At 41.0% G+C, this 13,951-nt stretch overlaps 1 protein-coding gene across 1 annotated transcript in view; it reads right to left on the bottom strand.

Annotated features, from left to right (window-relative positions):
* Positions 1-1,635: 1,635 nt before the first annotated feature.
* Positions 1,636-13,951, bottom strand: part of LOC139407243 (transmembrane O-mannosyltransferase targeting cadherins 2b) — a 167,879-nt gene continuing 155,563 nt past the window's right edge. Inside the window, exon 12 of the mRNA XM_071150848.1 lies at positions 1,636-2,540. Within this exon, the coding sequence (XP_071006949.1) occupies positions 2,361-2,540 (180 nt within the window). The 3' untranslated portion in view covers positions 1,636-2,360. The remainder of the gene's footprint in view (positions 2,541-13,951) is intronic.

The following is a 13,951-nucleotide window of genomic DNA, read 5'->3' as shown; positions in this document are numbered from 1 at the left end:
GTTACGACAGTAAGAACCAGTAGAGCTATCGAGCTCCAGCCGGACAGACAGACTGCCGTGCTGTGCTTTCAAAAGACTGACAGACAGACATGAGAACAGAGGTTACGTACAGAGTGGAACAGGGCTCATACATGCATAATGTTCAAAAAGAACAAGGCAACTATCATACTACTAACTCCATAAAGCACTGGATATGACCTCTGAGGATGGGGTCACTGTGTAGGGAAGTGGACAGCACAAGAAAATGCTATGTTTAAATACTTTTGGCGTTTTGCTAGTCATTTCAATTATCATGAACTTTGTTTTCTTTGTGTCAAGTGCAATATTTGAGCGAAATTAAGTTACTTCTGTTCGAAATTTGGAGTCAAATGGTTGTATTTTTTCAGCCAGAATCGCAAGGAAAAGTCTTCTAGACAAACGTGTACAGGTATATCACATTTCATAAAGTGAAATGGATCAATACTTATCTTACTTATCTTATCTTCAACATACACTTGGAAATGTAACACAGTGCCAGCTGGTTTATATGCCAAGATAACACAAAGAAATAACTTACAAATATTAAACCGCCCGGTGGCTGTGGGCTTCTTTACAATAAACATAAATGTCATAGCGGGATTATCTGTTTCTCCAAAATAAAGTTTATTCCAAGTTGGAGATACAGTCAATAAACGGTGGTAAAAATATTTTTATGACAACAACCAAGTAGATGTAAATTACACAGAATATATACAATATTGACATTTAAGACTGAAAAGAGTGAGAGAACATGATGTTTTGATGCTAGGAAAAATGATTCATATCTTACAGATACTGAACTTGCTGGGTGGGCACTGACCTTCCCTTGCAAGTCAGACTATTGTCTATTATACTGTATGTAGGTTTTTACTGTATATATTCAAATCCATATATACATACAAGTAAAAGAAAAGGAACATTTTCAAACAAAGCAATATTGCATTAAAAGATTCCCTCAGACAAACTATGGCTGTGCATTGTTACGTAATGGAGTGCATCGGTTTGACGGCTACTTGGTTATAAGATTTCAGACATCAACGATGACTTCCAACTGTCCTCTTATCATGTCTTGTATTGCGAAGGGAGGGGAAGCCTTCAGTTCTCTGCTGCTGTCCAAACCTCCAACTAGCATGTCAGCTGATGGGGGGGCTAATGTTAGTACCATGGGAAGGTCATTTTCCATTTCCTTTCAAAACACATTAGCTACCTTCCTCAAAGTAAATTATCCAAGGAGACATGAGTAGCCTACACCAGAGCCATATATTCATCTTAAGATATGGCTCTGACCTACACAGGAGCCATGTTATGTCACTCTATGAAACAACAAGCCTAGAGAAGCAATTTGAAATTCACTGCTACATTTACATGGAATAGTTTTGCTCCTTCAGATAGTAAGGCATAATAGAGTTAGCAAATAATGACAAACTCCAGCTCAAATTCATTTCACCTTTCCTTCAAACTATCTTATTGGTATTTTCTTTCACAACTAACACTGTGTCTTTTGGCAAATTATATTCTATGGATTCATATGTTTCAGGGTGGGAAACCCTGAGGGCACATGTTCCATTTATACGGTATCTGTTTTCTCTTGTGGAGGTGTTTTTAAAAAAAACAATCTTTAACTTTTTGAATCACTCAACGATGCTCAACAATCTGCTACATCTCTTTGCAGGAGCTGTAGGTCTCAATGTCCAACAACATGTTAAATCAGTGAAATCTCATAAACAATCGCAATGAATGATTCGTCAGTCCTGGCCACCACTAGTTGTGTTCAATTTGAGAATGTATTGTTAAAGCTGTTATCTCCTATATCATGCCATGAGTTTCACTGATGTGCACAGAAGCCAATGAACACAACTTTCATTAGACCAGAAACTTAATTCCACGGTGAGAAAAAAACGTAACTTCTACTGCAGTGTTCCTGCTTCGGAGGGCAGCGCCTTGGGACTCTGCCCCAGGACAAACGTTGTCCTACATGATCCTATAAGCATCTATAACTAATTCAATTCCTAATTAATCACAAGACTTCAAGTATGAACCTATGGCCCACTTCAAATTAAGTGCTCTGGTAGAGATTCACCGACCCTGGGAGAGCACACATTTTGGACAAAGTTCCAGGAAGACATTATTCAAAGGTAGTGCTCCTCACAACGGACAGCCTCCCAGGGAAGCTACTCCTGGCCTGAGGAGTAGTGAAGAGTCACAAGGAGCGTTCTGCAGTCTTGTGGCTTTTTCTGCTGTCCTCCTCCATCCTCACTACCCCAGTTTCTCCTCCAAGGGAGCAGCGGGCCACTTCTTCCCCAGGCCTGCTGCACAGATGGCTGACTGGCTGGTGAGTTAACTCACGGCCCCATTGTCCTCAGGCCCTGTTTCTCCATTATGTTCCACAGTTTACGCAGATTAGACTGGGTGATGGTGTCGTCTGGCTTCAGCTGCAACGCTCGCAGGTAGTTGGTCTCCGCCTCCTGCAGCTTCCCGTTGAGATGGAGAATGGCCCCCAGGTTCATCAGGGCTGCTGGATACTGGAACACAAGAGCAGGACAGAACAGTTCAGTCATTCTCAGAAGCACGTCTCACAGAAGGCTACACTGCTAAAAAAGTATGGTGCCTTTTGGTTCTTTACAGCACCATTTCATCTAGCAGTATAGCAAAATCATTGGTTAGACATCACTCTGAATGGTCTCTTCAGTAATAGCAGACACTGTAACAGTCAGAGATGGATATGCAAGAGAATGAATGGAGAGTGGAGTAGAGTGTCGAGAGCAGAGTCAGGCCTAGTGAGACAGTAGCAGAAGAGGCAGGAGAGTAACCGTCTCATACAGTACCACTCAGTCAGAGTGCCAGAGCTGTTAGCACATTAAAACACTTATGTCCTCTGGTTAGACTGAGGAATAAATTGCAAAGCACAGCTAGAACATTACGTCATCCCGAGGCTGAGAACCATAAAAAGAATAATACAAAAATAAAATTAGACAAGTTATGTCATTCTCTACACTGAACAAAAACGCAACATGCAACAATTTCTAAGATTATACTGAGTTACAGTTCATATAAGGAAATCAGTCCATTTAAATAAATAAATTAGGCCTCAGTCTACAGATTTCACGACTGGGATTAAAGATATGCATCTGTTGGTCACAGATACCTTAAAAAAAGGTGGATCAGAAAACCAGTCAGTGTCTGGTGTGACAATCATTTGACTCATGCAGCGCGACAGATATCCTTCACATAGAGTTGATCAGGCTGTTGATTGTGGCCTGTGGAATGTTGTCCCACTCCTCTTCAATGGCTGTGCAAATTTGCTGGATATTGGCGAGAGCTAGAACATATTATTGTACACTTCAATCCACAGCATCCCAAACATGCTCAATGGGTGACATGTCTGGTGAGTATGCAGGCCATGGAAGAACTGGGCCATTTTTAAGCTTCCAGAAATTGTATACAGATCCATGCATGGGACCGTGTATTATCATGCTGAAACATTTTTTTTTTTTTCAACCTTTATTTAAAAACAATGCTTTTTTCTGAATGACACAGCTTCCATAGAAAGCTATTTTGGGTATATATGGACCGATTTAAACGAAAAAAAGACCCAATAGTGATGTTTATGGGGCATATAGGAGTGCCAAGAAAGAAGCTCGTCAAAGGTAATGAATGTTTTATATTTTATTTCTGCGTTTTGTGTAGCGCCGGATAAGCAAAGTCTTTGTTTACGTCGCATTCAGGCATTTTGAGGTGTTGCATGCTATCAGATAATAGCTTCTCATGCTTTCGCCGAAAAGCATTTTAAAAATCTGACTTGTTGGCTAGGTTCACAACGAGTGTAGCTTTAATTCAATACCCTGCATGTGAATTTTGATTAAGGTTTGAGTTTTAACGAGTACATTTAGCATTTAGCATAGCGCATTTGCATTTCCAGGTGTCTACTTGAGACATCTGCGTCTCAAGTAGGAGCAAGAAGTTAAAGGAAAGTACTTCTCAAAAGAGATGGCATGACAGTCTAACACTAACAAGTTCAGAGAATATTGATAGGACATTGATTAAAGTTGAAAAAAGTAGCAGGACATTTTTAATCACATTGAAGCTTGTTTGACTAGAATGGAGTCATTCTATTGCCGGAAACCAAGCTCTACTTCTATTCACACACTGAGAAGAAATTAAGGCTTTTATAAACTTTTCTGGAAATTTGTGAAAATGTCAAACCTTGACATAAACACATGGCGTTTCATGAGGCAAAGACCTATGGGTCATAATTACTTCTTTTTTATTATTATTTCAAAAATAAATATTTATAGAATATCGGAAACATACAATATACTTGCAGTGAAGCCGCTCAACAACTACGCCATACCAGTCATCCAACAGACTCCCATTCAGAGCGATACACAAGCATCCAGGGTCAATGCCCTGCTCAAGGCCAAAAAAACATGAACCCGCACCCTCCGAGATCCCCCCACAGTTCTCCAATAGCTGACCCTCAACCATTCGAGACCCCTCTCACAGTCCCCACCAAGAAGATAAATATAAATAAAAAATACAATTAATTCCATTCCCCACCCCCAAGAACCTCCTAATGCACCAACAACCAAGAGAATGAACTAAAGAGAAAAAAGGAAAAGACAGAAGAAAACAGTGAACAACAATTACTTTCTCTTTATCGCAAACCCAACACAACATACTTTCTATTGACCGATTACAATAATGTCTGATTTAAAAAAATATATATATTTTACCTTTATTTAACTAGGCAAGTCAATTAAGAACAAATTCTTATTTTCAATGACAGCCTAGTGGGTTAACTGCCTGTTCAGGGGCAGAATGACAGATTTGTACCATGTCAGCTTGGGGATTTGAACTTGCAACCTTTTGGTTACTAGTCCAACACTCTAAACACTAGGCTATCCTGCCACCCCTGATTACCAAAACTGAGGACAAATGTCATGATAGGTTAATTCAACCAAGGGCTTTAACCTCTTTAATGAGTCAGTCAATAGGAATAAGTAGTCATTTTTCAGACCTTCAACTAAAACAGTCCCACTTAACAGGGACATCGTTTCATCTTGGAAGCCATATTGTGACAGTAGTGATGCTGTTGGACCAGCAATCCGGACTGCCCAGTCCGTAGTGCCATTCTGAGGGGAGTTTTGTGTCAGGACTTCTCCATGTCTCTGTGGCCTGTTTGGGACAGTATATCCACAATTCAACCCAGCTCTTTGAAGTGGGCCACATGATTAACATATTATAATGTTTTTTCCTGCTGATGCCATGAGGCAAATACCAGAACCAGTCCAAGGGATGTGTCAACCGGGATAGTAGAATAGTAGTGCAAGTGTTCAGTGCACCATCTAAATAATCCCTGGGAGTTTAAATAGAGACCATGGGAGTGTATCACATCTCACATCTGATCTCCATTTTATCTGAAGGAGTAGAGCAGAAGTGTACTTAAGCGACTGTTACTGAGTAATAGCACATTTTGCTAATTCATTACTGTTTGGAATGTAAAGTTGACTCGACAGCATGTTGTGGAAGAAATAACACTAGTTGTATTCATGAGCATCATGACACGTATTACCGTACACGTGATTCCTAAAGTAGGCATTGATGATTTCTGTTTGTTTTTATTATTTACCATTTGTAAAAATAAAAAAAAGAAGAAAAAAAAAGACAGGAGTATGAAAATGAAGTCATATAGAATAACTCATAAGTAATCATGATCCATATGTCTTTGTCTCATGAAACGCCACGTGTTTGTCAAGGTTTGACATTTTCACAAATTTCCCCCGAAAGTTTATAAAAGCCTTAGACCGTAAAACAATGTGGGGTGATGCTGCTGCCAACACTGTAGCACGGCAGGGAAAAAGTGACTATATACGGAATGGGAAATGCTGCAAGGTTTACAGATTTCTAAACATACCCCACTATGCACATTTGTATAAACAACAGGGGCTTTGTGAAATATTTGAAGTTGATACTAATCTCTGGAAATAAAACTAAATGCATGTCTTGACTGTAAAACTAAAATAATTTTCAACTTGTATGTTGTAATCGATTAAATAACATACATTGTGTGGAACAAATAGAAGCTTGACTAGTAATTTGGGCTGTCTGCTAGCAAATAATACATCTCTTATCCTAGTAGCCCCAGGACCTAGAAGCATTAGTCCGAAGGTACAGGACCAAAAATACTTCTTATGTCATGGAGACTAAAGACATTTTTGGTCATCCAGTCATGAATGAGTTCCTGGAGGCGTGGACATTAAAACCACAGACACTCTCCCATTGTCTGGCCATTTGTCTTGCTTTGTCCACACTAGTCTGAGCTGTGCTAGCTGCAGTAACAATCATTTTCAGCTCTGCTCTGGGCTGTTCTGCTCCAGTCTAGAAAACTTATCATCTCTGTTTTTCCAGTGTCAAGGTTGGATGAGTGATGATACGTTGCATGATCATTTATATGGGAACAATATGTCCAGTAGTGCCTCTCCTCTCATAAGAGGAGTTAAATTGATAAATACATCAAACTTGCCTTTGAATTAATCGCATTGTCCCTTAGACAGCCCCACGTGTCCCTTAACAGACGTACAGAGAAAGTATTCAGACCCCTTGACTTTTTCCACGTTTTGTTAGGTTACATACTTATTCCAAAATTGATTACATTTCCCCCCCCCCGCATCATTTTACACACAATATCCCATAACTACATAGCAAAAACAGGTTTTAGAAATGTTTGTTAATTTATAAAAACAAAAAACTGATATATGACTTTTACATAAGTATTCAGACCCTTTACTCAGTACTTTGTTGAAGCAACTTTGGCAGCGACTACAGTCTCGAGTCTTCTTCGAAATGACGCTACAAACTCTGTCAGGTTAGATGGGGAGCATTGCTGCACAGCTATTTTCAGGTCTCTCTAGATATGTTCAATCGGGTTCAAGTCCGAGCTCTGGTTGGACCACTCAAGTATATTCAGAGACTTGTCCCGAAGCCACTCCTGCGTTGTCTTGGCTGTGTGTTTTGGGTCATTGTCCTGTTGGAAGATGAACCTTCGCCCCAGTCTGAGGTCCTGAGCGCTCTGGAGCAGGTTTTCATCAAGGATCTCTCTGTACTTTGCTCCGTTCATCTTTGCCTTGATCCTGACTAGTCTCCCAGTCCTTAGAGCCCTGTCAGAGTGACCATTGGGTTCTTGATCACCTCCTTGACCAAGGCCCTTCTCCCTCGATTGCTCAGTTTAGTGGACGGCCAGCTCTAGGAAGAGTCCGTTGAAGAATGATGGAGGCCACTGTTATTGGGGACCTGCAATGCTGCAGACAGTTTTTGGTCCCCTTCCCCAGATCTGTGCCTCGACACACAATCCTGTCTCGGAGCTCTACAGACAATTCCTTCAACCTCAAGGCTTGGTTTTTGCTCAAACATATTCACTACAGTGGCTGGGGCCAAAGTAAAGGCTGGCATGACCAGGACTTCCCACTCCTGCTGACTCCAGTGTGTTAAAGCAGTTAATTGTCAGACAAAAATTCATTTGTGATTTCATCTTAGAAGTGCTTTGGTAACCACGGACTGCAGGACTGGTACTTTTGTAGCTATAGCAATATTCCCAGCAGAAGAAGTCAAATATTTTCTCTACGTTTAGATCACATGAGCAGCCAGATTTCATGGCTAAATGGTTATGGTAATGTTGACCCTGAAATTGATGGGTCAAACCCCAGAAAAATGGTAACCAAAAACTGACCACACCAGCAAAAAAACACTCAACTTTTTAATCGAAAGGGCAACACATCGGTAGTGGTGATACCATGTGTGTTACTGTTCATCTGTGGTGTTGGAGTGGTTCCACTGTGTGTGAGGTGGAATTCCCAGCATCACCAATGGAGATGCCGACTGTACTACTTACTGTTGGCCTGACTGATACACTCAGAGGAGAGGTGGAGGAGTCACCCAAACCACAGTAAGAGGACTCACAGTAGGTGGCTCTAGTTTCAGCCATATGCCATTCAATCAGGGGTGGAAGTAACAAATTACAGATACTCTCATTACTGTAATTGAGTAGCTTTTCTGAGTACTTGTACTTTTTTGAGTATTTAATTATGTTTGAATGAGGTATTGTACTTCGCTACCTTTTTAAAACCAACCATTACAGAGTACAATTTTGTAGGCTATCCAAGGAAAGTTTGCGAGAGCTCATCATTGCTTAGTCAGTGACCAATCAAATCAAATTTCTCAGTTAATTTAGTTCAAGACGTATCGTGAAAGAAGGGAAAGGTTTCTATGGAGACGGAGGAGACTGTGACGGTGACCAGTTCTCCTTCAAGCACAGGAAAGGCCATGCAATGCAAGTTTTGCTTATCCAGGATGGCGGAGGTGGCAGCCTAAAAAAACTCTGCTTCAAACTTCAGGAAACATTGTAGAGGTAAGATTGTAGCGGTATTTAACAAACAAAACTGAAAACAAACAAAACTTCTGCAGCACAGCACACGCAATCAAACTGTCGCGCCACCAAAGAGCCCCTCCCCAAAGAGCTGAACGAGCTCTCTTTATTTTCTCCTTCCTTACTGCTCATGCGCTCTTGCAGCCACTGCATCAGCCATTGCTCTAATTCTGCGAAGGGAGGTTTTAGTTAAAAGGGAGGTTGCTTGCAAGTTGTGTATTGTTATGTGAACTGTATTGAGGTGTACTAATGACATGTGGCCGAGAAGACTGTGGACATTTTTAAGGCCTTTGTTGTGTCGATGAACACCCCCCACATTCATACCCTTTGCACTCATCCACTAGAAAATAATACAGATTATTGCAAATCTTATGTTGATGACTGGGTTCGTTCTTGTATGAAGTTGCTGTTGAATTGCTATGCCATTATTAGTATTAGTATTATTGTATGAGATATTCTTGTTTGGGTTACCCCTGTGCTGTGATGTGGGTTTTATATGGTGTGTATTCTTTTTTTCTCTCCACTGGCTATCTGGTAAACAGGCTACACTCTAGGCAGTCTCTTCTGCTGATGTGTGTGGGTCTGGTAGTGGTTCTCTCTAGTCTACTCTTTTCCTTTCGGCATGGTTAATACCTGCCTGGCGCCCGAACAAAATCTTTCTTTACCCCTCTCTAATAAATACTGCTTGTTTGATGTAGAAATCAGCATCAGGTTTGCTTTTGCTCTCGGATAGAAGGGGGGGTACGGCAGTAATCAGGGTGATAGTTGGGTTCTCAGACTTCACTGGTGGAACATGTTTTTGTCTTTGTCTCTTTATATTTTCTCTGTTTCTGACTTGACCTTGTCCAGACTCTGCATAATGTAGCAGGCTCCAACCTGAAATCAGTGCATTACCAGGTTGAAATGGATGAGGCTGAGAATAGTCAGAGTGCAGCCGATAGGAGGGTTCGGACATCGAGATGGTCAGTCCAATGAAGAACTAGAAGTCTAGGCCAAGGACTACAGCAAATGCAAGGCTTGAATCTGCAAGAATAGCCACAGGAAGGTTAATAGTCTCACCATGCAGTTTTATTATTATGCGATCCATAACGGGCGCGGTCCCAAACGAAAACAACCACGACCTAGAGCGATTACACCGATGATTGAGTTAAACACTCTATAAACTACACACGCTGAAAACAAACAAAACTTCTGCAGCACAGCACACACAATCAAACTGTCGCGCCACCAAAGAGCCCCTCCCCAAAGAGCTGAACGAGCTCTCTTTATTTTCTCCTTCCTTACTGCTCATGCGCTCTTAAAGTGGCAGTGCACGGTGAAGGCTCCGTGCAGATTTCGCCACAAGATAACTAGCTAGTTTTTTATGAATGAGCAAAATCAAACATTTCCCTATGGATGGCTTTATCAGCTAGTATAGCTAGTTATCTAATAGTCTAACTTACGGACGTTAACTAGCTTAGTTGTCTAGCATGCTAATGTCAGCAAGCTATTCTTGCAGCTAAGTTAGCTACATGGCTAACCACCACCTGATGATGAAATACGGCTAGCATGTCAATGTCAATATTAGTGGTGGTGGCAAGCTAGCTAGCTATGAAAGTTATCTGGGTTAGCTAACAACATTAGGCTAAGGTCAGCAAGTGAGCGAGCTAGCTACTGTAAATGAGCTAGCTAGCTAGCCAATATTAGCCTGCTTGGTCATGACATACAGTATTTAGACCTAGGATTTTTAGCTATGTACTGTACTTTGTGTAAATTAGGATAACCTTCATATAAAAGCCAGAGACTCAGTAAGTCTAACTGTGCATATAACTGTGTGAGTCTACACAGTAAGTACAACTAGACATGGACTCATTTCAACATTAGACACGTTTTTAGGTCTGAGAACATCTGACAAACTCACTTCAGTCTGATTATCTGAGAATAATAAGTATGGAAAGTAGAGGTCGACCGATTAATCGGAATGGCCGATTAATTAGGGCCGATTTCAAGTTTTCATAACAATCGGAAATCGGTATTTTTGGTTGCCGATTTTGCCGATTTGTATTTAATTTTTTTACACCTTTATTTAACTAGGCAAGTCAGTTAAGAACACATTCTTATTTTCAATGACGGCCTAGGAATGGTGGGTTAACTTCCTTGTTCAGGGGCAGAACGACAGATTTTTTACCTTGTCAGCTCAGGGATTCAATCTTGCAACCTTACGGTTAACTAGTCCAACCCTCTAACCACCTGACTCAGGAGGATCCTGCCTGTTACGTGAATGCAGTAAGAAGTCAAGGTAAGTTGCTAGCTAGCATTAAACTTATCTTATAAAAAAAATATATCATTCAATCATAATCACTAGTTATAAATACACATGGTTGATGATATTACTAGTTTATCTAGCGTGTCCTGCGTTGCATATAATCAATGCAGTGCGCATTCGCGAAAAAGGACTGTCGTTGCTCCAACGTGTACCTAACCATAAACATCAATGCCTTTCTTAAAATCAATACACAGAAGTAAATATTTTGAAACCTGCATATTTAGCTGAAAAAAATCCAGGTTAGCAGGCAATATTAACCAGGTGAAATTGTGTCACTTCTCTTGCGTTCATTGCACGCAGAGTCAGGGTATATGCAACAGTTTGGGCCGCCTGGCTCATTGCGAACTAATTTGCCAGAATTTTACGTAATTATGACATAACATTGAAGGTTGTGCAATGTAACAGGAATATTTAGACTTATGGATGCCATCCGTTAGATAAAATACGTAGCGGCTCCGTATTTCACTGAAAGAATAAATGTTTTGTTTTCGAAATGATAGTTTCCGGATTCAACCATATTAATGGCTCGTATTTCTGTGTGTTATTATGTTATAATTAAGTCTATGATTTGATATTTGATAGAGCAGTCTGACTGAGCGATGGTAGGCACCAGCAGGCTCGTAAGCATTCATTCAAACAGCACTTTCGTGCTTTTTGCCAGCAGCTCTTCACTATGCTTCAAGCATTGCACTGCATCAACTCCCGAGATGAGGCTGGTGTAACCGATGTGAAATGGCTAGCTAGTTAGCGGGGTGAGCGCTAATAGCGTTTCAAACGTCACTCGCTCTGAGACTTGGAGTGGTTGTTCCCCTTGCTCTACATGGGTAACGCTGCTTTGAGGGTGACTGTTGTCGATGTGTTCCTGGTTCGAGCCCAGGTAGAGGGATGGAACCTATACTGTTACTCTGGCAATACTAAAGTGCCTATAAGAACATCCAATAGTCAAAGGTATATGAAATACAAATCGTATAGAGAGAAATAGTCCTATAATTCCTATAATAACTACAACCTAAACTTCTTACCTGGGAATATTGAAGACTCATGTTAAAAGGAACCACCAGCTTTCATATGTTCTCATGTTCTGAGCAAGGAACTTAAAAGTTAGCTTTCTGACATGGCACATATTGCACTTTTACTTTCTTCTCCAACACTTTGTTTTTGCATTCTTTAAACCAAATTGAACATGTTTCATTATTTATTTGAGGCTAAATTTATTTAATTGATGTATTATATTAAGTTAAAATAAGTGTTCATTCAGTATTGTTGTAATTGTCATTATTACAAAAAAACATCAGCCGATTAATTGGTATCGGCTTTTTTTTGGGTCCTCCAATAATCGGTATCGGCGTTGAAAAATCATAATCGGTTGACCTCTAATGGAAAGTCTGTGTTTGGGCTATTGTAATGTCAGTGATATGATTAACTAAGTTACCACATAAAGCAGAATTTGTTGAAATATTCATAATGTGTATGTTGTGTATTTGCCCCTATAGAGGTTTGGTCTACCTGAAGCATCCTCTTGACACAATGACATAGGACGGGACAGAGCAACAGAGACAGCGTTCATCAGATGAAGATGAATTCCTGTCATCACTGATGCCCAAAAGGCCACAAGGGAGCTGGATGGGTACTTTGCCTGTGTGTTAGACAAGACGAACTGGCTTCATTCCTTTCCATACATAAATGAACATAGGCCTGAACACGGCAGCATAAAAATGATATTCTCTAGTTCATCGGACTCTGGAGAAGTAGATAAATGGCCTCGTTGTTAAAATCCCGAAGTATGCCTTTAAATGTACATGGAGGGCTAATATCAACAACATGCATATCAATATCTCCTGGCTCAAAGTAGAGGAGAGAACACTACAGGTCTTTGAGAGAGGTATTGACGTGTTAAAAGTCCCGAATTGTCTGTTCAATCGGATAACACACAGCTCAGACACTCATATATACCCCACAAGACATACCACCAGAGGTCTCTTCACAGTCCCCAAGTCCAGAACAGAGGCTAGGAAATGCGCAGTACTATACACTGAGTGTACAAAACATTAGAAGCAAGTGCTCTTTCCATGACATAGACTGACCAGGTAAATTCAGCTGAAAGCTATGATCCCTTACTGTCATTTGTTCAATTCACTTCAATCAGTGTAGATGAAGGGGAGGAGACAGGTTAAAGAATGATTTTTAAGCCTTGAGACAATTGAGACATGGATTGTGTATGTGTGCCATTCAGAGGGTGAATGGGCAGGACAGGGATTTTAGTGACTTTGAACGGGGTATGGTAGTAGGTGCCTGGCGCACCGGTTTGAGTTTGTCAAGAACTGCAACACTGCTGGGTTTTTCACGCTCAACAGTTTCCTGTGTGTATCAAGGATGGTACACCATCCAAAGAATGGTACACCATCCAACTTGACACAACTGTGGGAAGCATTGGAGTCAACATGGGTCAGCATCCCTGTGGAAGCTCCGTTGAATTGAGGCTGTTCTGGGGGTAAAAGGGCGATGCAACTCAATATTAGGAAGGTGCTCCTAATGTTTTGTACACTCAGTGACTACATGGAATGATCTTTCACCTCAGGTAACTCAAGCTAGCAGTGAAATCAGATTTAAAAAACAGATTGAACAACACCTCATTCTTAGTAATGTAATATTGGAGCAATGTAAATTTGTATAATGCACAATGTTTTGTAGATCTGTTTGGACCCCAGGAAGAGTAGCTGCTGCCTTGCCAACAGCTAATGGGGATCCTAATAAAATACTAAAATTCTAAATACTAACTTTCTTGAGGAAGACAAATTGAAACCAGCTGTCTGGGAGTGAATAATCAGGTGAAGTTAAAGCTGTGACCCCTGGAGGAGAAGATCTGGCTGAACACAATGAAATAGCATCACAGGCCTTCACACAAGACACTTCCACATTAGAGAGAATGGTGTGCAAGGACTCCTGGGTACAGAATGGTGTGCAAGGACTCCTGGGTAGGGATTCTACTGCTCTTCCTGCTTTTCCTTTTAGTCCTGCTCCAGCCAAGCTTCAAAAGAACCCCCTTCCTGCCCCAATGACCCTCCGCCCACCCAGCCCTACCCTTTCCTCTGGCATGTAGTCGTGACAGAAGCACCACCAGATGTGCAACATATTCGCCGGACCTCAGAAGAAACAGCTGCTTAAAGCCATGGGAGTATGATGAGGAGGGAGCAACGACCGGCCAT

This window comes from Oncorhynchus clarkii, chromosome 1 (assembly GCF_045791955.1).
Source record: "Oncorhynchus clarkii lewisi isolate Uvic-CL-2024 chromosome 1, UVic_Ocla_1.0, whole genome shotgun sequence".
Taxonomy (NCBI): domain Eukaryota; kingdom Metazoa; phylum Chordata; class Actinopteri; order Salmoniformes; family Salmonidae; genus Oncorhynchus; species Oncorhynchus clarkii.
This window is presented reverse-complemented; position numbering and strand designations above follow the sequence as displayed.